General features: G+C 41.9%; 1 protein-coding gene across 1 annotated transcript in view; it reads left to right on the forward strand.

The window, feature by feature from the left end:
* Positions 1 to 25,950, forward strand: part of SNX25 (sorting nexin 25) — an 880,463-nt gene that overhangs the window by 722,592 nt on the left and 131,921 nt on the right. The window contains exons 11-12 of the mRNA XM_085641936.1: positions 6,789 to 6,920; positions 14,143 to 14,283. Of these exons, the coding sequence (XP_085498062.1) occupies positions 6,789 to 6,920; positions 14,143 to 14,283 (273 nt within the window). The remainder of the gene's footprint in view (positions 1 to 6,788; positions 6,921 to 14,142; positions 14,284 to 25,950) is intronic.

Here is a 25,950-nt window from a genome sequence, read left to right on the forward strand (position 1 = left end):
ATTAGGAGATATACATTGTATTGATCAACACTCTATGCAATGATAAGTGCTTGGTAATGGTTCGCTTTTGTTAACAGTCGACGGCGTTTCGACCCTGTGTGCAATAAAGGGTCTCTTCAGGACCTAAAAGTGTAGGGATACCTAAAAGAAATGGAAGTATACCGTCAGTATGTGGCTGGGATAAAAAGCTGAGCTTGTCAAGGGAAGGAGCAGTGTTTGTAATGTACCTGAAGGATGGCCTGCACTGCCTAGTGTAGAAACCAGTGTCACCGTGAGTAGAGTGAAGAAAATTACTCACAGGGAACCCCGCCGGGTGCTGTGAAATGTTGAAAAAACATGTAGAAGTCAGATACATACATGTTAGCGCTACAGAGTCTACTATGAGGAGGCAGATGAAAGAAATGAACTTACCCCGTGTGAGGGTAGTTTTAGGCAGGCAGAAATGGATGACATAGCCTGGAAAGACCTCGGCGGTACAGTAGGCATGTGGTGTGCAGACGTGACGAGCGCTGTGTAAAAAAATGGTAATCAAGCTATGTAGACACTCATATGATACTGCATATAAAAGGAAGTGCAAGACTGTCGGTGCAGACTTACCCGTGTGGGTGTGTCTGAGTGCTGGAGATGCGGGAGCAAGGCTGAACACTGGGTATGTGCGTACATCCCTCACTCCAATCCTGGTGGCTACCACGTGGGTCAGACAACCTGGTTCACCACTCTACTCGATCTATTCCTAGTGCCCCACGAGGAACTGCCCAAGTAGCCAGATCTTCTGATCCAGAGCCAGGCCCAGTCAGGCATCCAAACTCCAGGTAGCTCAGTCGTGCAATCCTGCAGTCCTAAAATGTGGCTACCTCAGTCTCTCTCCTGGGTCTGTTACTGTCCTGCAGGAGGCCCACAGACCCTCCAAGCAGGCCTACTATCAGCCAAATAGAAAAGATTTACCCATTACAGTCTTCCCAAACAGACTGCCCCTCTCAAGCCAAGTGTCCAAAACTTTATCTGCTACTTGCTTCATCTACAGATGTTAGGTCTCGCCTACTCATCTATCCAACTTCACTTAGCTGCTTTTGTGGCCTAACTTCAAAATAGGGAGCACAGTTGACTAGTTAGGATCCCTGTCATTAAGGCCTTTATGGGAGGACTTAAACAGGTAATCCCACCTAGGGTACCCCTGGCCCTGTCAGGAACCTTAAGATTGTTCTCACATGACTCATGGGACCTCACTTTGAACCCCTCCATTCGTGCCCTCATCAGGTTCTCTTGGAAGATAGCTTTCATTGTAGCCATAACCTCACTCTGGCGCATAAGTGAGCTTCGACCTCCTACCCTCAAACGTTTATTTCAAGCCCACAATGATAGGGTTGTCCCTACGACAAGTCAAAAATTTCTGCCGAAGGTGGTATCTTCTTTCTGTCTAAATCAAACCATTGAACTCCTGGTGTTCTTCCCACACTCTGGCTCATTGGCAGAAAGGGCCCTTTACAACCTAGACATAAAGAGAGCCCTCATGTATTATATTGAAAGAGCAAAGCTCTTTCTCAAAACTCACCAACTGTTTGGCTCATTCACAATGTCACACAACTCCACATGACATCATCTGCGTATTGTTCGTCATTGTTGTGACGTCCGCTTCGTCAATATAACCGCCACTCTGGCGCGCTGATGTCAGTTCTTTTCTTTCAGTGTCAGCCAACTCCGATCCATTGAAGAGAGCTACCCCCTGTCATTTTTTGACAGACTTTTTTTTTTACTTTTGTCGACTACGTTGGTGTGTTTTAGGATGTCAAGTAAAAAGACTTTGGGGTTCAAGCTGTGCGGCGCCTACCACTGTGCCATGTCAGTTACGGACCCCCATTTGGTTTGTCTGTGGTGCCTTGAACGCGACCACGACTCCAAGTCGTGCTCCGACTGGCGAGCCATGGCGCCGAAGGCTTTGAGGGAGCGGTCCCGAGGAGGTCTCCTCGCCGGTCTCGATCCTGGTCCAGATGTCGGTCTCGGTCGAGAGGAAGGTCCAAGCACCAGTCTGGTGATTCGAAGTCCTCTTCATCGAAGTCAGTGAAGAGGCACCACAAAAAAGCGTCTTGTGACGTAGCGGAGGAACTGTTGGAATTGAAAATGTTATTGCCCCCTTGCTCATGCTTTATACTGTGTTGAGTTAGCATTCATGACGCCATTTTATTAGCAGCCGCCATTTTGCTCTATGATTGAAACTAAGCTTCTGTTTCTTGTTGCTTGCTTCAGCAGAAAGCATGATACCGATGTTTCAGCCTCTATCCTGGATTTCAGTGAGACTGACTCTGAGGCCTCCTGCATTCTGCTAGTGACCCATGCACAGTGGCACATGTGGGACCTGAAATTCCAATGGGCACAGCATCGAGGAAACTTCACCGACCTAGTTCAGATTTAAGAGGGCTCTACGAAAGATCTGCAGTGGTGGCTAACGGACCACGTGTGGGTAAAGGGCAGACCCCTCTCCCTTACCCACCCAAATCTCACAGTAGCGACGGACGCGTCCCTTCTGAGCTGGGGGGACCATCTGGGGGAGGTGGAGATCAGAGGACTCTGGTCTCCGGCAGAAGCCAAGCTCCATATCAACCTGCTGGAGCTTCAGGTGATCCAACTGGAACTGAAATCCTTTTTGCCGTCAATAAAAGGAAGGCTTGTTCAAGTGTTCACAGACAACACTACCACCATGTGGTACTGCAACAAACAAGGCAGGTTGGGGTCGTGGACCCTCTGTCAGGAGGCCCTGCGCCTCTGGACTTGGCTGGAACATCAGGGCCTTTCCCTGCTTGTTCAACACCTGGCTGGTTCTCTGAACGCCAGTGCGGACGAGCTCAGACGAAGGTGCCTTGCGAATCACGAATGGCATCTCCATTCGGAGGTGGCACAAGGTCTCGTTCAGCGGTGGGGAGAGCCTTGGCGATCTTCGTCATGCTGTTAATCCGAGAAAGGGAATAAACAAAGACACCTCATCCATACGGGAGTGTGAGAGTGCTCACTGTGCTTCAGGCGGGAGTGACACAGGAAAGGGTAGTGCCACGAGAAAGTCACTGGGTGAACTTCATGGGATTATAATCTCTGGATGTGCCACCTGAGGCACAACAATACAGTACCACCATGAGAGTAGATGAAACGGGTGAGTCACAGCATGCGAAGGTAGGTTTTTTTAGCCCCTGATTATCTGGTACTTTCAGAGGATGAGGGAGGGTTTGGTGATGCCCACGGAGAATCCATGCTGCCACCGGAACGTTGTATGTTGCAGCCTCCAATCTAAGGTAGTCTCCATGCAGTCTCTGGCTGTTAAAGGGGACACTACGGAGTATAATATATAAGTATGGTACTATGGGATACAGCTTTTAAAGTGGGTGCGTTAGACAAGAAACTGGAGCAGTTTGGTGAATTCCAGAGCTGTGCTGTCTCATGAGTGATATAGCTTGAGACCAAGGTGAATACATTGGAGATCTTGCCAGGGCACCTACACTGCGTTGTCTAGGTTTTTCCCACTCTCTGAAAAAGGAAAGACCTTGGGGATCTTTACGCAGTTTCTGATGTCAGCGATCTTTCTAGGTGAGATCTTGCTACCCTGTGGAACGTGAGAAGTTAGCAAGATTACCGGCGAATGAACCTCAATGTGCCTGAAGAGGGAATGGCCTTTTTTGATGGAGTGGGAAGTGCAGCTATAAGGGCTGTGGGTACCAAAGCTGCATTGAGGAAGTAAACAGTGATCTACAAGAAGAGAGAGATTTTTTTCTTTCCAGACCTGAATAGGAGTTTGGAATTAAAGAGACAGGTGATGCTGTCTCTGAGGAAAGAGTAAGAACGTATTGTTACTTAAATGTGATGGATTTGATATCCAGACAGATTTTGGTGGCAAAGACAATGCCTGTACTGGCTCTATTGCAGTTCGACCACGTACGGAGAAAATATAGTTGTAGAAAGGCTCAGTCAGGGATGTTGAGACTTAACCTCGTATATGTATCTGTTCTCTGAGCCGTGTTACGACCTTGGAATGCCCTTCGAATATTGGTTCTTTGTTATCTTGGGGGTGGATCTTAAGGGTGGTTGGGTGTGCCACTCTGTTATGAAGTGAATTTGCATTTTCTCTCGAGGTGACTCTTGGTGAATACCCTGCTCCCACCCACCCCTCAAATCTACGTTAAATATGGAATGACAGTATTAGAAGATATTTCCATGCAAATGTTATTGCTAGACATGAGCGTGATTGAACATCCTATTGAGTTTGACTTTTTTGCAGGCTGGGTATATTGGTGTTTCCTAATGCCTGGGAAGGATGCTTCACAATCTAAGTTTGTCTAACTGTACTAAAATGATTATACACAAAGCTCTCAAAATTATTTGTATCTCAGTCCAATGCTACCTTTTTACAGCAACCGCTTCGATTTTGAAGTCAGGCACGACATAGAAAATTGTCCTGTGCGTTTTCATAGGGTACATTACTCAATGTCTTTTTATTTTAAATTAGGTTTTTTACTGAGAGTCCTGTAAAATTTACTTAAATTAACAGACACAAATTAACAACATTAGTGAGCAGCACAGGAATAGCAGGACATTTGTTTCTCAGTTTGAGTGACTCATCTCATTCTGCAGCACTCAGTCATGTTGTACAATTACGTATGAACACAAAAACATACATGTAACACTCGTTCCCATATCGACGATAATAAATTAACACAAAAGTATCAGCTTAACAAGCAGTCACATGTTCTCTATCTGTAGTATGATCACGCTGACCTTGAGTCTGGAGTAAACAGAAGGGCGTGCACATTGATCTCCAGATCACACAACTTTATTAATATTTACAACTTCTACCTCTATCTACTTCTCCAGGTCAGACAGCTCCCTTTTAATTGGCTGCTCATCCTTCCCCACTCGTGTAAAGGCAATATTCCATTTGGCTAGTAAAAATTGTAAAGCGAGCATTGGCAAAGCCATTAGGTCTTGGCTTAAATAATGAAGTGCCAAGCCATTAGTTTTGCCAATGCTTGTTTGTAAAGCATGGTATTAAAAAAAGTAATAGAAAAAACATTTTAAAATACTGGGAGAAAAGCAAAACTGCATATATTTAGCCTGATTTATGACTCCGATACTTTTCTCTCTGGAAACTGAACAGAATTTATAAAGTATGAGCAAGTTCGAAGGAACATGCTTGCCAATGCCTTGTTTATTTTCCACAGCGGTCAGAACTAAAACATGCTCCAGTCATTTGGCCCTCTGTACTAGTCCAAGGAGCAGATTTTTGGTCCTCCAGAAGAGACATCTCCTTTTCAGTCATGTTAATTATACCTTCTGCCTCAGACACTAGCTGAATGAGTGCAGCTGTTGGCCCCTCCCCTAGAGCAATAAAGGCGTTTTGTGTACCAAGGCTTTCGGCTTTCTGCAGTATGTGGAATGCATTTGGTAAAACAAAAACAGCCCTTAAAAGCTGCTCTTTAGCTATACCCTGGCAAAAATGTACCTATTGCTGTCCTTTTACAGAAAAGCTGAGAGGGTTTGAAGCAACACAGATTGCAGGGACGGGTATTTGAGGGTTGGGAAGCATTGGGAGCAAGCATGAAAACACATGTGCCCTTGTGGAGTAGTTCCCTTGTGGAGTAGTTCCCAAAATCAGAAGCGGCTCCTGGAGGGAGTGCTGCGGAGCGGTGGGGCTCGGCGGGGGAGGGGCAGGGTGGGGTAGTAAACTCAGGCTCACGGCCGACCGGAGTAATGTAAATAAATAAATAAATAATACGAATTTCATTGCACGCGCTGAAACGCCAAATGGCGATGCAGCGCGCTCAATGTAATTTTTTTAATTTATTTATTTATTTACATTGCTCCAGTCGGCCGTGAGCCGTAGTTTACTACCCCCCACCCTACCCCTCCCCTGCCCCACAGCACTCCATCCAGGAGCCGCTACTGCCCAGAATGTGTGCAGTGGAAGTATGCAAGGCAGCCAATCAAAAGGATGGTAAACAGGTTCTAGGGGAGGGACAAACACAAAAAGACAAGCTATCAAATAAGAAGCAAGCAAATGAGAGTGACAATAAAGCCAGCCAATGGTAAGCAATGGGCTGGTGCTAAGCCCATTGTAAGATTTTGGTATGGTCCACGTGAAGCTTTCTCCTACCAGACATCTAAAAGCTGACTGGTAGGCGAGACATAATTACCAGTTTGTATTCTATTATACCTTTCTTTGGTTTAGGTATTAATCATTGTAATCGTGCTTCCGGTGTTCTCCGTGCATTCATGCCAGAACGATTCATAATATTTACCAGTACTTCCATTCAGTATTATTTTAATGGTGGCATTTCCATATCAGATTAAAGTAATCACCCCACTCTGCCACGTGTTTATAGCATTAGTTATCTTTCTTGTTTTTGAATTTATGTGGGGTGATTGTTTTTATATATGCTCTGTATAAAACCTTAAATTCTGGGGTTTTTTTGCACCTTTAATTTGACAAAAAATTTTGTTCAGGTGTATGTATCATTTCCCAATCCTTATCAAATTCCATTTTGCAGTCTGTTTGCCACCTAATCTTGGATCCAATATCAATGATTCATATAGTGTTAGGTTTACCACAGGTTACCAGCCCTAGCTTATCATTAAACATATCTGCTTCCTTTGGTTTAACTAGGAAGGTTGAGTTACAGTTAATAAAAAATACTTTGATGCACTATGCCGAATGTCCTGTCCTTTGATTCACCATCTAAAGCAAAGCTAATCGTTTCATCATATGCATATTTTCGTTGATTGTCCTTTGTCTATATTTTTCCTTCCAGATGGTTTTCCGGTTGGAGGAAGAAATATTGTCAATGGAGCAAGAACAAAGTGACCTTAAGTTGCATATTTCAAGAACAGATTGGTGGTGTGAAAATCTTGGCTCGTGGAGAGCTCTCATTAATGAATTTGAGGTATTGAATAGCTCATGGAGAGGTATCATTAATGAATTTGAGGTATTGAATGTTTGCATGGCTGCAAGGATTGCTTGTTGGGTGGCAGCTAGTGATCTGCGGCTGATCCACTTTCCAGATTTTTTGTATGTTACGAAAATCTTTATTTTGTCCACAGTGACAGGTCTTGTAGGTCACACATATGTTCTGGTGAAAGGTTTTGTGAACGTACGTAAAACCAGAAGAGGTGTGCTCTTGAAGAGACTTTGACTTTGATAGGGAAGTGATCATTCCCTAACATATTATTGTGGTTTGTAAGACCTCGTACATACACTGTAACTCTTTGCCAAATACCTCCTTTTTCACCAGTGTGATTGCCTTCACCTCAGCCGACATCTGAGGGGGAGTACAGAAACACACTCCCATTTACCACCCAAGCAGAACCCACCACACCCATTTCTGGAAAAAACAAACTAAAACATATTGCTGTGAAAAACAGCTGACAAGTGGTGGAATTGATTACTCACATTTCCAAGATGCTGATCTACTAAACTGAATAGGACTGGACTGTAGCCAAAGGTTAGGTGCATTCTAAAGGCAAAACACACTTGCAGTACTCTTGAAACCAGTAACTCCATAGGGAAGAGGCCTCTCTCAAAGAGCTGAACAACATCAATACAGACGCCTGCATTTCAGGTTTCATGGAACCCCTGAGAGCTGCCCCTTTGTACACTTAAGGACCGTGCGTGTTAATAAGGGAATTGCCTCATTCTTTACAATACCTCTGTCCTTCACATATTTTTTCACAAATGAGGAAAATATGCTTAAAGGTTGCACTGAGCCCCAGGAACTGTTCTCATTGGCATGGTTATGTGCCATTGCTGTCGCACTTCTCACACTGCGGGTTACATATATTGTCTTACGTATTAAAAGTGGCAAGCACTTAATCAATCTCACCATATGACACCCAAACGAACACATTTCGCTAAGGAATGCTAATCAATACATAGTTGACTGTTATAGTAATTTTACTGGCCAATATCAGATACAAATCCAGAACTGAATGAACACCCCACACCTGGCATGGAATAAATGAAGGGGACTACAGCTGTGTTCAGAAAGATGCCACACAGTGGACACTTTTATCGCTCGATTTGTTGTTTACCAAAAATTAGGATATGAATGAACCAGAAAGTAAAAATTATTTCACAACCCAGAAGCTACAAAGTGTTTTTTTGTCACCAGGAAGCTCTCAAAGCGATCAATATTTGTTTTCCACAAGGCCGCCTACTTACCTCCCACCCCTTGAAGAATGTGTACTTCACAATGCTTGGAAAGCAGAGTTATGTAAAAGATTGGTTAAGTTGAGAGTTTCTCTAATACAGATGAGTGAGCACCCATTGTGTAACATCAGGAATGATGGGTGACCAGTTATCGTAACAGTGGGTTAAAGGAGAAATTTTCAAACACTTGCAGGGATTCTGTGAAATGGCTAATTAATTGTTTCCTTGCCACATTTGGTGCCTATCTTAAGTGGCCGCTAAACTCAAGAGGGTGCAGAAAGTGGCAGCGTACCGCTACGTGCAGTTTTGAAAGTTTTGTTTTACGCCTTGACTTGGCACATGCTTGGCGAATTTTCCGAGACTGTCCCGTCTGATTCGGACAGAATTAAGCAGCCAGCATTGGGGAATAAATGCTGCACCGCCGGACCCCCATTGACCGCAATCAAGTACTCTACCTATGTGACCTCTGACCTGGATCCACTGGACTGCCAGACTCTCTTGGAGTACAAGACTAATGGCGCAGTGTGTTGGGAAGACAGCAGGTTATTGGGACGGTAGGTGTGGAGCTGGGAAGCTGACAGGCTGAAGCCCTTTTCTCCCAGACCATCACTTTCTGGGATTAACATTGACCCCACCTGCCAAGACGAGGACTATTTGTGCTTTGTGAAATGTGACAGGACTTGAACAAGTCTGCCAGAGAAAGTTTCAGAAAAAAGCTTCAGTAAGATGCTCTCCAGAGCCACACAACGATACTAGATGTACTAGTTGTATGTTATGCTTATTATTACTATAGGTGAGCCTGAGATCAAAGTTTAGATGCCTTTCAAGCATGCGCCGTAGTTTACCTTAATGCAGGAGCCCAAAGCAGCGAATTTGGGAAATTATGCCAGAGTGGAGTGGTTTGGTTTGCAGTGCTTGCGACCGGAACTTGTCAACACCGGCACTTGCGACAGTCTGCCACATGGTGGCGCTGTCTGGCTAATTCAGAAATTACTACAACAACAGTTAATTATTAATTCAATATTATACATTCAAAATAACTATTGTCTGCCGCACGAGCCATTCTTATAGCTTCGGGGACCCAGACTAATCTGAATTGTCAAGGTTGTAGGAATGTGAGGGTTAGAAGTTGTGTTGTCACTTTCGTTGGCAGCATGACATGGGCGATGGCTGGTCCAAGCCACAGTGGTCTAGTGAGAGCCCTGGCTCAATTTTCTTATTTTTTTATTTTTACAAATAAAGCACTGGCAGGATGTAATGAGTAATGCTTAATATTTCAAAACAGAGGTTTTTGAGGGCAATGTATTGATGCCGCTTGATATACAGGGTAGCTGGAATTCCCACTATGGGGGTGAGGAAAGCTGAGGATTGCAAAGGAAATGAGGACACAAGCTTCAGGGTTTAAAAGGGAGTTCATCTTGAGAGGTTTACACGCTACTCATTGGTACCCTGGCCTGCACAGATGTGTATGTTTACACTGAGGGTATTGGACTGACATTTTGTGAAAATAATCCAGGGGAACTGGGCCATCATGGACATTGTCCTTCCTACTGACCATTCACTGAATTCAACTCAGTGCTTTAAATGGGCAGTTACTGCCAGGCACAGAGCACTTCCTTCATTTGAAAGGTACCTGTAGTTTTTTGCTCGACTGTAATACATTTAACGGAAGAGTACCAGCACTTCTCAGGAGCAAAGAAGTACTTTAAATAGTGAGTACCATCACATATTCTCATTGCTTAAACCACCTGATGTGTGTCAGTCGCTAGTATTTATTAAACTGCACAAGTTTTCATCCCTTCACTTCGAAATTCTTCTGGTGGGCTTTCTCTCTTTCTGATCTCCTTTAGTTCATGCTTAGACACTTAAGATTAACCGGTGCAGTCTCGACCTCCATAATCCTGTTGTTCTCCTTGAAGGAAAATATATGGAATAGAAAACTCAGTTCATTTGTATTTGTGGCACTTTTCTGGGACTCCTCTCACCAGCCTTATCCGAATGCCACGCAATCACTCCTTGAAGTATTAGTCTATCCTCCTGGCTGAAGGGTTTTCTGGGGTTTCTTGATGCTCTAACAAATGCTGATCGAAGAATGTCCTTCGCGCCCTGGCCTGAGGTTGACTGTGGCGGTCCTCCCTGAGTCTAGTTTCATGGACTTGAGGCAACTCGGCAAATGGGTCCGAAACCAGTTCTCTCTCTACAGCAGCAAGGGCAGTCACTGGTTAGTATCGATCTTCAAGATGTCTTTGCTCCTGTGTTACTTCTTTCAAAACACGTCTGGTAACTGTGTTCGTCTATTGCAGTCAAAAATGTCCAAGAAGCTACTCTTCGGCCTGAAGTCAGCCCACCGAATGTTTACCAAGTGTGTGGCTCCAGTGGCTACCTACCTCAGAAAGCAGAACCAACATGCCTTGTATGACTGGATCCACCGAGGAATAGGATCCAACAAGGATGTTCCCGCACCTCCCCCGCCAGCAGCGCTTCAGCAGTTCTAAAACCTGCGCCTAATATTGAATCATAAAAAGTATTTCGTAGAACTACAGCAGTTCATGGTGTCTCTGAACTTCAAGGTTTTTCCATGTGAAGAGTGAGCGGAAAAAACAAAGCGTGTTTGATATTCTCCGCAAAGAATTATCCTTTAATTATTTCCAAATTTATAAGCTTCAGACATTCCGTTTCCAGATTTTTAATACCTTGCTATTTCTCCCATCGGGGTTTATGCCACAGCGTTTGGGTCACCGGTCCTCTCTTGCTTGGACTAAGCTAAGACTGTCTATCTTGCACTCCCTGAAGGCCATATTAACAAGTTGCGGAGAATACAGAATATGATTGTTCGGTTTTACCAGGTCTACAAATTTCACCATGTGTCCACTGCCGACGCCTGTTACACTGGCTTCTAGTCAAACTGTGCATTCATTTTAATGCACTGTGCTAGGTTCACTGCGCCTGGTTCACTCTGTCTGCTGACAGAAGTAGGGCTGTGTGTAGTTTTTCATTCGTGAAATGTCCTTTGTTCACACATCATCAAAATATAAAGCAGGTACCCTGATCCTTGGAAAGGGGATGGGTATAGATTCACAAACACAAAAGATCCCTATTCCTAAATTTGAGCACGTGAAATCTAGAAACAACTAGTGCTGTACCCCAGCTAGCTTACCAGATTCAATCAATCCGTGATCTAAATGAAATCTAATTAAATAGATTTCCAGGTTGCTAAATTACAAACGTATATGTAAAAAACAAAACAATTATTATATGAAATAGATCATACAATCTAAAACAGAATGCTGTATAGAAAGATTTTTATTGTTATTGGCAAAGACAATTTTTTATACAAAAACATATCAGACAATTTACCACAAACAATTAGCCAATTCTTCTAACAGAAGTAGGGCTGTGTGTAGTTTTTCATTCGTGAAATGTCCTTTGTTCAGACATGACATTCGAGTTTTACATATAGTTTCCCAAATGTATGTTTTTGCATGAAAGTTTGAATCTGAAGATGCTTTTATTGTGATATTTGAATTTTTGCTATTATTTCATGTCAAAATACGAACTTGCGTAGCTTTTCTCCTCCACTGCCTATTACCTTGTCTGTGATGTGGTAAAGGTATGTAAACTAGGCATATTTCTATATTGCAAATTGTGTGAGGTAGAAAATCGTTGACATGTATCATCTTGAAAAACATTTTTAGTGATGAAAAATTACACAAATATCAATCAAATTACAAAACTTGATGAAGAAAATGGCGAAGGTGTCCCACCATTTCTTCAAGACAAAAAATATGAATGAAAAAAAATATGAAAGAACCAATCATCCAATCAATTGCTGCACGATAAAATTATGCAGATACGTATGCACAGCAGAACACAGTAGCGGCACAAACTATGGGAAACTCAGTGGGGAGGTTCTATGTGGGATGGCGGTCACATAATGCAAATTATGCACAGCCCTAATCAGAAGGGGGGCCCTATGTGTTTTCCCACCTTCAAACGGTGCACAAATCTGCTTGCTCTTGTTGATGGCAAAATCCTATTCTACTGTCTCCAATAACTTGCTAAAGTCTCAAATGGAACATGAATGTGTATTGAATCATTGCTGTCTGACCGCAACCAAAGAGTAAGGCTGGGTGACCCATTGTCCCCACCCAACCCAGTCACATCTGAAATACGTGCAGGCTCCCCAATTTCACCACTGCTGTTCAACATTTATATTAAACACCTCATGAATCTACTTCATCTCCTACATCTTCACTTCTACTCAGATGCCTATGACACAAGTCTACTTCTGTGCCTAGGGATGAAGGACTGGTTCTTTGGCATATACAAGTCCTAAAGCCCATCAAGGGAGTCATATGACAACACTGAACAGGTCCAGTGCTTAAATTATAGTACTTAAACCAGGTTATGTCTTCAAAACAATTACTTCGCTCTGTGCACCGTAATAATTTCGTTGGCAAAACATTTCCCATAAGAATAGAGGTGGGAATCAAACAGACCTAGTCACCAAAATTGGCACTGCTATGAATTCCATATTGCTGCAGGTATGATTCGTAGAACTTTATGCCATTAAAAAACAGAGAACGGCCATGGTCAAACTGCTACTTCACTACAGTAGCATCGCCTGCATCGGTCTACTTACACCCTTCAAAAGACTTCAGAAAGCTGAGAATTCTACATAATGATTGTTTTTTTGTACTTAAAAAATCACCAACCAGTAACAATTCAACTAAAAAAAGGCTGTAATGGCACCCTGCATAGGCACGAATCAAATAAAATACTATATCTAAGATGCAAATGTGTAGAAGGACCTGTGCGCTTGAATATGTCCAAAACCATATAAAACAAACACATCTACCAGATGCACCACCTGACTCTGCTGCATAGGCTTTAAGGCCCGATTTGGATCATGGCGTTCATGGCAAACGTGACCGATATCCTGTCCACCTTGTTCCAAGTACATTATATCCTTATAAGCAGGTGGACAGGATATCCATCACGTTTGTGATGAAGTACCTATCACCAAAAGCTAGATTAGGCCCTTAATGGTCAGTGTCAAAGCCAAATGAAAGAGCAGGGGTGATTGACGCTTAGCTGTAACGTCACCTCTGCAATAACACCCTCTTAGGCATCTGTAAGCCCCACACCATCATTCTTCCATACTGAGTCACATAAAGGATCTGAACCAGGCAACTAATCCTCAGTGTTTACCCTGAAGTGCTGGATCATGAAAATACGAGAGGGCTCAGGAAAACACAAATTCTTAATGTTTGTCTTTGCCTTTTCAGGTGTCACATATCCCTCCTACGGCCACCCTTCACTAGCGCTCACATGCCTGATCATGAAAACAAAAACTGCTCACAATGCCTTGGACAGGGAATATTATTGCATCACAAACCTCTTACTGTCTGATTATGTTCATGATGTGGACATTATGTGAATTCCAGGGGCCTTATTTTAATTACAGCCCCTTTCCCGCAAAACATCTGCTAGCCATTCTTTCAAGCAGCAGTGCCTAGGGGCATTTGAGTTCTACAGTGTGCACTAGGGAAGACTACAAACACAAAACCGATTTAACTGAAAGAGTGTTCACATTACTGTTGTATTTTTACAGTCTATCTGGCTTTTGAAATGCAAATTGACAAAGCCCAGTGTAGATTTTCGAGCACAGCTGTTGGCTCCTTCCATTAGGATATGGACAAATTTCCTACCAGGACAAATGCCTATCTTCATCCAGATCTGATTATTATCTCTTTTATTTTTAACCGTCTGAACCTTCTTTATTAAATGATTGCTCAACTTCCTGATGATCCCCATGGTATCCAAGACCTCATATTATTTACTTTCGTTTTTGTGTGTTATGGTATCAAATGTTGTGTTATACAGTGATTGAGATCTATTAAACTGCATCCCCTTCTAACCAAAAGTCACTACAAATGACCTCTCTGTTTTTCTTAAAGATTGTGGAAGAGAATGGTGAGCAAATGCCACAATATTTGGTGGTGGTGAGTTCACAGGAGAGCTTGGAAGTTGAGAGGAAGAGCTGGACCGTTACTCGGAAACTCAGTGAATTTCAGAATTTGCACAGAAAACTCCATGAGGTATTTATTCTGTGAAACAGTTTTTTCTTGTGTCTCAGCTCACTAATTACCAAAAGGCCTTGTGTCTGTGCTCTTGCAAACCTTTACAACTGATAAGGTAGACTAATGAAAATGTTTATTATTTAGATTAATAGGTAAAAATGTGCAAGGATTAACGTAAAGTTCAAATCTGAAATGACACACATTTAAAATGTGCAAACTGCAATAGGCAGTTATAGCTATGTGTATAGGCCATAGAAATACTAAAAAGCAAGCTTCCCTTAACTAGAAGTGAACTTAATTTTTTGAACTGTGCACAAAAGTAGTTTAGAAGCCTGACTTTAATGTGACATGCTTAGAAATGTTCGTCATGACTGCAGATGGTTCCAGGTTTAATCAATGTATTATTTTACTAAGAAACATATTGTTTGTAATGATTAATTGCGATTCTCCTATTAACATGACCAGAGAATCTGGATTTCATTAAAGACACGGAGGCTAACATTATGCTTATAACTTTTAATGCGTCTCCAAGCAGCCGCATACATCATAAAGCAAGTGTTCCAAATAGAACGTTAATAACAATAAAAGGCGTGAGCCCACAACATTCAGCCTCTTTTAAATGCGGCTCCTGGCAGATAAGTTCTCTTACATTTCTTCTCTAACCTAAATTTATAATGTGCTGACAATGTACCTTCTCTAATTTACTTTTCACTTTACCTTACTATACTTTTTTATATATCCGTGTTCCCCTTCATACATTCCGTATCTGTGCCCTTTCGTACGTCCTGCCTCTCGTTCCGCTCCGTGTTTGGGCCTCCCCCCCCCTTTTTCTCTTCCTCCTCTGTTCTCGTCATTACCACCTCCAATTTATGGAGGTTGGATTATGACCATGCACTCACCCTCTAATTAAAATCTAAATGTTTAGTATTCTATTCAATACACCTATGAAAATCTCTTCCTACCCGGACTTTATTGATCAATCCTTCGCTTTCGCTTCGCTGATCAATCCTACGCTCTCGCTTCCCTTGCCATCTGGACCGATCCCAATTTTCACCCCTGATTCAACATCGGCGCCTGTGCGCATCAAAGATTAGAGGAATGAAACTTGGCAACGTGACGCTAACGTCGTCGCGTTGCCAGAGAACATTCCTCGATACCATTTTGGCTCCAACGCTGCCTATTGGGCCTTTGTTCATTCGCTGCCTGTTTCCTGGCAACCAACGTGTCAACAGCCTCCGGTGATCGCGCTCGAGCGCATTTACGATCACCGGAGGAAAGGAGTTGATCAGCTGTTGGCAGTTTTTTCCACGCTTTTATTCTTAATCTTTAGCCTTAGCCTTAAATCTAAAAAAAAAAAAAAAAGAAAGGGGAGAGGAGAGTTATATTAATATAATTATTATTTTTAAACCCTCATTCCCCTACCTTACCTAAAAAAAAAAAAGAGGAGAAATACAATTATTTACTAATTTTTATTACTATACTATATTAAAAAAAAAGGGGGGAGAGAGAACATATATTAAAATAAATAAATAAATAATAGGAAAGAGAATACTCTATTAATTTTATCTTTCCTACTTCCACCTATCATGTCTGACTTCGATTCAGACGAAGCAGAGGCTAGCGCACCTACTCCCAACTTAAACAATGAGGCCTTTAAAAACGTAATTCACGAGGAAATGAGATCCTGTATGTTGGAGACTTTGTCTAAAGTGATTACATCTAAAAGATCCTTCCTATGTGATGAGGATAACAACTCTCTAGACCAACATACTCTCCCTAACGAAGATCTCACTCATACAAGGGGAAAAAGACTCAAAAAATGTAAGAACTTAGATTTTATCCCCAAGAGCATTGGAGGTCCTAGTACCTCTACTTTTATGGGAGGTCACCGCACCTCTATTACTTTGGGTGTCCCTAGCGGCACAACACATAAAGGTGTCCCCAGGAACTTCTGATTCCCGCACTATTTCACATAAGGCCTGAATATATTAGTTGCACATACAAAACAATATTTCTTGTTTGTATTAGTGCGATGCACTTCTAAACAGTATTTTGCAAGTTAATGTGTCTCTTATTTAGCATAGTTCATTGTGTACGTAGTGAAATATTTAATCTTTAGAAGGCCAACCTGTGATCAATGCCTATTTGAGCAAATGCTTATGTTTTGCCAGAACTTAACTACGTAAGAATGTCTGTAGCTAACTTGTTATAAAGTTTTGCAAACCGCATGTATTTTCGTGGGAAAGGAAGAGCTGAACCTGCTTACATAGGAGAGCTGCCATTTGATTGGTCCAGAAAGGAAGATTCATGCTAAAATGTCTACAACATGTATTTATGTCTTTTATATTTGTGCGTGTTCCTAGTCAGTTTCAGTGCTCTTTTTTCCTGATGTGTCCGACCTACCTTCTTGTCCTAGACTGACGGTTGCGACTGCTGCTGCTTCTGCTCACCTTTCCATCATTTTGAGGCTTTATTTTTACAGATTGCTACTGGAACTGTATGATCAATTACTCAAATTACTGAGACTCGGATGAGTTTCATGAACTACTCTTTATGGGACGTTCTGCTGCTTAAATTTGTCTTTATGCTCTTTTAAGCTCACTCTTTTCCATTGAACTTGACCTCTTCATGGGTTCTACTAACTCCGAAATTCTGCACTGAACTTTTAGGATAGAGTTTTATTCCTTTATGGGACGCGCTTGATGCCTTATTTGTTTATTCGATTCTAGCCATCCTCTTTATGAGATTTCTGTAAACTTACTAAAGATCTTTTAACTATTTTGAATAAAGATAAAGAATAAAAAGACAACTTCTAATCTCTTGATGAGATTAAAGCTTTTAAAACTTACTCAAACTCTCATCATTGACTGAACTTGGAATTGTATTTGAAATTTGCTTGTGATGCCGAAATGGCTCTTTGAATAAAAATAAAGTGGCAAAGATCTGCCACCTGGCGGAGAAGAGACCAGCATGGGAACAGGGATTAACCCTGTCCATGATTGTAATTGAAATAGTGAGCCATATTATTTTTTTTTTTACCTCAATCTGCGCTATCAGTTTCCTGGTAGCAGAGTTATACTTGCACCTAGATCAAAGAGCTATAAATAATTTCCCTAGTTATAATAAAATACCAGAATCCTTAAATCTAATGCTCCGAGTTTGATGAGCTGAGAAGGTATGATTTTTGAAGGCGGTAGTAGTTTTGGAGGTGTGATTATTAATAGGGTGAAGCAACGTCTATTGTAATTGTGTTTACGGTTGTATTATTAAGTTGAGAGTAATTGGTTTGATGAATAAAGATGTTTACTGTTTCTGTGTGAGATTGAAGAATTTCAGACTTGTTCTAGTCTGGTATCCCAGGATAGAGATATAGACATTGGGACAAGTATAGAATGATATCACTTGTTTGCAGATTTTGTGGCGTAGAGTGTGAGGTACCATCACCTACACAATTGAGATAGGAATATTAATAATCTTTTGTGGTTGTTTAATATAGATTTACGTTAGCAGAACCTATTTGTGCAAAGGGTGAATCTGCATTGGTTAGGGTGACACTTGTGGTTGTGGATTTCGTTTGTGTCGATGAATTACAGTTGTTTTCTTTAGAAGAGCTAACAAGAATTGATATATGTTTTGTTATTGCATTTGAGAAGTTTTTGTTGATTTGTTTAAGTACGAGAGAAATTGTAACTGAGGGTGAGCTGCTACGAGGAGTGGGTTCATATATCCTAGTATTTCGCATTGAGATTGTTTAGTTGGTGTGCTTTCATGCTGGAATTGGTTGGTGAAGTAATAGTGCCACGTTGTGATAGGTCAGTGGTTGTGTGAATGTTGCATTCGGAGTTAGTAGAACCCATGAAGAGGTCAAGTTCAATGGAAAAGAGTTGCAATGGTGGATTGTTCCTGGCGTGTGTACGGGAGGCTGGCGTTCTCGCTCTGCTAACCTCGGAATAGCGCGGAAGAGCGTGACTGTGTCTTGGGATTGAAGCGAAGTAAAAGAGGCGCATTTCTTCTCCGTTCGGCGGCGCTTGGAACGGTGTTTGTTCGGAGCTCTCCCACCTGATTTCGCTTGAACGCCTGTATGAGAAGCTACCAGGTGGGGATGGAGCCCCGCTGGAGGTACGGAGAGGCAGGTAAGAAAGACCACGGCGGTGGCGGCCGTTTGGATGCACGCGCGCAGCATTTTTTCATCAAATTGCAGCAATACCAAATTGAACTTTGGATATAGGATGTGGTTTAAGCCTTGAGATTGGCCGGGTCACTAGTAAGTCAATGGTACGCCACATCCTGTGAAAGGCTCATCAACAAGATGGCGTCTGCACTGGACGTGTGAGCGAGGAGCTGTTCCCCCATCCAACGGGATCACGGCCGAGGGAGGGGTGTTGAGCTCTGTGCTGAGGAAAGCGGGCGACGAGAAGAGTTAAACCGCGTATGCGGATCTGAGCAAGCAACCAGCATTACGCGAGGAGAGATTAAAACTCTATCAGGGGTCATCTATACGGCGTTCTGCCGGCTCAGTGGATCGGCGGTCGGAGGTCTGGCGGTCTGGTGTGACTGCCGAGGCTGAAGGTGAAGCGGCCGGCTGAAGAGGTGAGCGAGGTGAAGAAGAGAGGTAAAGAGGCAATACTTACTGAAGAACAAGCACTTTATTTAGACCCTTTCTTTGAACTGCTTTGCACTGATGGTGCTACAGACTGTTGCATTCTGGGAAATTGAGTCCTTTCTGGATTCTATTTGAAATAACTTGAAACCCCTTGTGGAACTATTGCTTCAACGCTTTGGGGGCAAAACGTACCTTTGCTTTTGACGTCTCAGGCCCCCTTGCTCCAGCTTCCGGTGCAAGTCTCCCTCCACCCCCGCCGCCGCAGCCTCTGTCACTCTAGCACGGCCGCAGAGCAGAGAGACTATATTGCCCGAGAGTTTTTGCAGCAGGAAGCCGCAGCTGCACACGCCCATTCCGCGCCCGGAGGCGCTTAAGAACTTGGAGAGAGCCCCCGCATTGCTAAGCCCGGGAAAAGGGGCCAGAAGAGGCCAGGTCGGGCCCACGGCACTAACATTTGACAAATCGGACGAAGACTTTTGGTCCCTCTATAAGGACAGTGGTTTGGACATTACATCTTGTATATATCGTGTGGGGTGACGATTGCTGTTAATTGAGTGGGATTCATGTATGCTGTTTTACACGTGGGAGGCCTTCTTTGGCTGTAATTTATTCTAATTTGTGTTTTTAGCCGTAGCTATGTCAATAATGACAAAAACAAAGGAAGGGAAAGGGGTAGTAGGTACCCTGGATGCCTTTTTAATAAAAGCGACATCTGTAATTGTAAATGAAATTAAGTTAACTGAACATAGGTTGTCACTAGACTCACAATTGCATCAGAGTCGCAATACTGCTACCAGTACTAGCAATACAAACCTGGATAGGGGTCACTTGGAAGAAGGATTTCAATCTAATGTGTCTCCCCTGTTGCTCCCAGACTCTCCTAGAATCCAAGAGATTTCTGATTCCCCGATTGAAAGAATTAAACCAACTGTAATAACAAGGGCACAAAAAACTAAACAAATAAGCGTAAGCAGCCCAACCCCATTGGGTAAAAAACGAAAGGGTCATGTAGTAAAGAGATCTCGTAAACCGCATATTCCTAAACCCCCGGTAAAGAAGGCCATGCAAGAGACCATTGAGTTAGCACCAGAAATAGTGACTGAGAGTTGTGACTCTATATCAATAAATAGAACACCTAATCAGATGGCCCCGATTATACACAAGAGCATTTAGGAAGGATTTTGGAATAGGATGGAGGTAGTGATGAATGCTCATTTACAACCTATTTTGTCTAGATTGGCTGATATTGATAATTGGTTGCTATGTATAGAGAATCAACATTCAAATTCTGGTGTATCGCAATCTGAATTGAGGCCTGAGTTGAATAACCAAATGGGTAAAAATAGAAGTGGGGAAATCGCCACATTGGACTGTATGGGGCCAAGAATGACACAGTCAGGGATTCCTAGGGGTCATATAGATCACCTCGCTGAAGTGAACATCTCGACCCAGGAAGGTAATCCAAGTATAAATTCTATGAATAAGAATAAACTACCAGGGGCAGGAAACACTCAAAATGAAGGAAGACCGGTAAAGATCCCTGCTAGGGAATGTTCCCCACGTGTTTTGGTAGCCAATAGTCCAGATTCAACCCTAAATTTGCCACCTCAAACTACACCCTACATTGTTGTTTTAGCAAATGTATGCCCATTAACATCAGGGGAAGGGGAGGACTGGCCGTCCTTGAGGAACAAATCACTGTACCTTATAAATGCCAAGACAGGAGTAAACTGTAATGCCCTGTATCTAGAATTTAAAATGGCTCGTAGGGTCAGATGGGTTGGACCAAGTGAGAAATCACTGGAGGGGGATTGTATAGTTTCAACTTTTAAGTCCCCAGGGCTGGTGAGAACGATAATCGATAGGATGTCTAACCAACTAATGGGGAAATCAGAGGTTATGATTTTACCGTTGGGGTTCTTTTATCGTCCACCTGCATGGCAACATAATCCAATAAGAATAGATTCCCAAAAATAAAGTAAACCAGCAACCACAGTGTCCACCATGGTTTCATGCAAACCGCTTTGGCCCCTTAAGTACCTTGGCTGAGGTCGATTGACTAAAAATAGGGCCTGTTAAGAAAATTGATGCCAGGATTATGACTATACCGTTATTATGTCATGGGAACAACAACGAGCATATATTAGCCATAGATTCCCTCGGGGAAGGTGGTGAGCGCCAGCTTCCTCCTGATGAGGGAAAAACGCGGGCCTTGGCTATAGATGGGGAGGAAGACCAGAACTCCTTACAGGGTGGCCAAATGGGGGATGGTGTTAGCCTGAGTAAACATCCAGATATAATAAACAAACAAAGGGATGGATGTACATTTCGTCTAATCTCGTGGAATGTGACAGGCATTTCACGAAGATTACGGGACGAGGTATGGATGAAATATATTAAATCCTTTGATATAATCTGTCTCCAAGAGACTTGGAGCAGGACTGATAAAAATTTGGATGGATATTGTTCATTTATCGTCCATGCTGAACCTTCATTGGCTGGGAGAGCAAAAGGTGGCCTAATGACCTCCATTTCGGTAAAATATAAGTCATTGAAAATAGATAAAATAGTGGCCTCTCCATGGTATCAACTGATTTTGATCAAAAACCTCCTCCCGGTCCCTTTAATTGTAATTAACTGGTACTATAATATTTTTGACATCCACAATATATCTATTATAGATGGTTTACAGGCTGAAATAGCGAAAGTGACCGAAAGTTTTTCACCCCTCTGTATTATCTGGTTGGGCGATTTTAATTGTACTACATGCTGCCAGAGTGGAACCAGGGCCTGTGGGCTACTTGATATAAACGAGCAACCACTTTCACATTTTAAGCACACTACACAGGGTGATGCCTTGAATTACATCATTGTGGTAAATGACCTCTGTATGTTAGAAATATCGACCAGTACCCCAACGGTGCCAATACCAACTTTTCAAGGGACCGGGGGTCAAATGAGTATAATTGATTTTGTGTTAATTTCTAGCAGGTATGCTTATCTTATTGATGATTTTAAAATAGAAATAAATCCAGCCAGTGACCACAATCCACTTGTTTTAATATTGAGCACCATTGTTGACAGGGAACAGTCCTTTGAACATACGATGAAATATGATCATAATCATGACCTTAGGTTAAAGTGGGATAGGGTAAATCCTACAAAATTGGAGGAAACAATCTTCAGAATTAATCGATCACAAGTAGATATTTGTTTAACGAGCACTTGTGATCCTGAATTGATAGTTCCGAATTTTGAAGCTCTCTCTGGGAGTGTGGCCACATACCTACTCAAACCTGCAGGGAAGGGGGATACTCGGGAGCATAAATGGTTTGATGCTGAATGCTCCGCGGCTCAAACACTATTGAGGAAGGCGTTACATGGAGTCCCTCGGGATAAGGAACTGGTTAGAAAGGCAAGAAAAAATTATAAAGAAACCATTGATAAAAGGAAATTGGAACTGAAAAAGCAAGCATGGGATGACCTTGAGAAAGCCTCTGATTTAAGGGACAGTAGATCATGATTGCCCATATAACTGGGGAAGCCTGGGAGATCCATTATTCCAGGATTTTCAACCCAAAGGATGTCACATTGTTAAGCAAAGGTGAGGATGAAATAGATTTTAACATTGAGTCTGCACAACAACTTAGTCTCTCACTTTCTTTGGGAGAGGTGGAGGAGGCACTGAGAAAAGGTATTCCACTTAAGGCACCAGGTCCTGATGCTGTACCCTTGGATCTGTTTAAGAACAATCTTGAAGTGTGGGCACCATTGTTGCTTAACGTTTTCAAGGCGATCATCATGGGACGTATCCCCTTATCTTGGAAAAAGGCAGTAGTTGTGCCAATTTTCAAAAAAGGTGATAAAAGTAACCCTTGCTGTTACAGGCCAATTTCCTTGATTGATGCCTCTTGTAAACTTATGGGGAGAGTGATATTGGCCCGTTTAGAGACATGGGCAAATACCTCTGACCTTATTGTGGACTCACAGTATGGGTTTAGAAAGGGTAGGGGAACAACGGAGCAGTGTCTCAATCTGGCCCTGATCATGGGTAAGTACATGAAGGCTAGGGGAGTTTCTATACACCTGGCCTTCATGGACTTATCCAGTGCTTTCGACACTGTGTGTAGGAAGAAATTGTGGTTATTGATGGAGTCTATGGGGTTTGAGGAACCTTTGGTTCACGTTGTTGCAGAGATTACATGCTGCTACCGCTGTGTCCATTCGATATGGCCCTGGGGGCGAAAAGACAGGGCCGATTCCATCAACTGAAGGCGTCCGTCAGGGTTGCATTTTGGCCCCTTTCTTGTTTTTAGTTTACACAAATGGTTTAAAAAAATTCCTATTGGAAAAAGGTGCTGACTTTCCTAAAATAAATGGCAAACAAATACCTTTATTGTCCTACGCAGACGACACTGTATTGATGACGTTAACTGCAAATAGTATGCAAATATGCCTGAATGCTTTTAATGAATTTATGCTGGGGCTAGATCTAAAGATTCATTTTACAAAATCGTTTATTATGGTTTGTGGCCCAAATAGGACCAAAACTTGTAAATTTGTTATAGAAAATTTGATTATTGCCAAAGTCACAAATTTCAATTATTTGGGAAATCTTTTTAACAAACTTTTGAGTTGGGATCCTTTAATAACAACACAGGCACAAAAGACAACAAGATCTATAGAGGCCCTTTTTCGTTTTACAAGTAAATTAGGCCAAAAACCTATTGCTGAATTAAAGACATTGTATAGATCTAAATGCTTGCCAGTCGCTACCTATGGAGCAGGGGTGTGGGGATACCATAAAAGCGTCCAATTACAAGTTATGGAGAACAAGTTTTTTAAACGTCTTATCAGTTTCAAATAGTTCTCCTAATACATTTTGTCATTCCGAGATGGGCCTTGACTTTGTGAGCGATAGTATCCATATGTCCCCATTGCTCCTATGGGGAAAAGTATGGTCCTCAGATGATTTGCACATTTCAAAAGAAATTCTGAAAGATTGTGTAAATCTGGATCATGCCATGCGGATTCCATGGATAAGTTATGTAAAGGAAACCTTTCATAAAATTGGCCTTGGTAATTTATATGATAATCCTGACTCTATTAACCCAGGCTCAAAGATGGCAATTAAGAATGCATATCGTAGTATACTGGGCTTATCTAAATATGATGAACAACCATCATACCAGGCACTTACACTACAGCATCAATTCTATTTGTCTTTCACTACACATACGCAGTGGTGTTTTTATTTGACCAGATTTCGGTTAAAAATATTGCATTTTCTGGTCGCTTTCCCGAAGCAAGGGGGTTGGTGTGAGAGGCTACCCCCTTGCCCATGTGACAATGAAGCTGAACAAAGCACTCTGCACTTTGTACTTTTTTGCACACTTTACAAAGCTCCAAGAGATCATTTTATTAGACCTACCTTAAGGGAAATTAGACCTTGCAATTTTAAGGAAGGTTTTGAACATTTAAGAACATTACAAAGTGCTGCTATATGTAGCTCTATGATCAGTTTTATTAGATTGGCACTCTCAATCAGAAATCGTTATTGATAGTATGTTCCCTGCTACAAGTTATTGAAATTCATAGAATTGATAACCTATATTAACATATTCAGCTAAAATAACCTGAGTCGTGGTAGCTACCTTACAAAATCAAGTGGGTTGATGATGTAGCCTAAAAATGCACATTGCACTTTATATCTTTGTTTGTGTTTAAAGGAAGTTATTAAATGTCCGTGGAGATAGAAATTGATCGTGAGTCCATTGGGAAGTCTGGAGTAATAGATTGTTATAAATTGTTTGTTGTTTTTAATGTAATTTTTATTAGTGTTATCATATTGAATCTTAAAGAACTTTTTATAAAGAATATAGTGTCCATAGAAAATGTGTTTTTGATGTATGGTCTTTGCCACTTATGTATTCGTACCTTTTTGATAAGAAATACCATTCGTGAGTCTGTATGTTAAATATGTATACTATTATGATTTTTTTTTAATCGAATAAAGTTTATTGAATGAATGCATTGAGATTTGTTAACAGGACTTTGATAAAATAACATCTGTTACAGGATTATAGTAAAGGAAATCTGACGTTTACGGAACAGAATCAAACTATTGAATTGAAATTGTCTACTTTGCGATTTAGTCAGAACCATAACATGTTTTAAAGAATTTAAGGGTGATGTTACAATTCCGGTGACGAAGCACCTCCTGAGGGCACGCCTGCACATTATACAGCAACTGAATTGGGATTATGTACATGTTTATAGCTTTGTCAATGGTGCAAGATCACTGAGAAGGAAAGTGCATTAAGATTTCCAAAATACGGTAGCTTGGAGACCAGAATTATTGAGAGATAGAATGAAAAATTGTACTAAATTAAACTGCCCCCTAGACCTACACAATATGAAGCCTTGAATATGTTAGAAAAGACTGCCCGAGAGAAAGAAATGGAAAAATATAAGAAAACAACAAAGAGGGCAATACGTAATTATGTCTTGAGTACAGTCTAATAGTTTGCATTTCCTGTTGTGGCCACCAGTGAATGGGGAATAACCCTAGACACATTATACGAAAGAGGGTGGGACAGGGATTTGCCTGACAACTATTAGAGTCCCTACATCAAGGGGAATCATGTTGTTTAACCGGAATGTTGCCTGCCTCTTCTGTGTTTGTATACAGCAGTATTTTCAAATTCCATTTGTATTGTATATCCCAAGTTCCTGTTCCTATTTTTTCTGAGCTTGTGTAGCTGGGAACAAGGCCTCTTCTGACATGTTGTAATGTTTTGTAATTAGGCCTCTAGGAGACACATGAGACAGTGTCGCGGCAAGCAGATTGGAGGTGTGTTGGAAAAAGTGGTATAGTGGGCATGCAGGGTTTTTTATATGAAGGAGGGCCTAATTTGAAAAATGATGAGTGCAGGTGTCCAAAGATATCTGAAAAACCCACTACTGGTGCTGCCTAATGTTGGAGTTGGTATATAACAATGCTGCATAGTGTTCATCCACCACTGTACGATCCTTCCTTCTATATGTCACTCGTTTGGGTTCTTTTTCTTCCATGCTTTCTC

The sequence above is a fragment of the Triturus cristatus genome, chromosome 2_2 (genome assembly GCF_964204655.1).
Source record: "Triturus cristatus chromosome 2_2, aTriCri1.1, whole genome shotgun sequence".
NCBI classification, from domain to species: domain Eukaryota; kingdom Metazoa; phylum Chordata; class Amphibia; order Caudata; family Salamandridae; genus Triturus; species Triturus cristatus.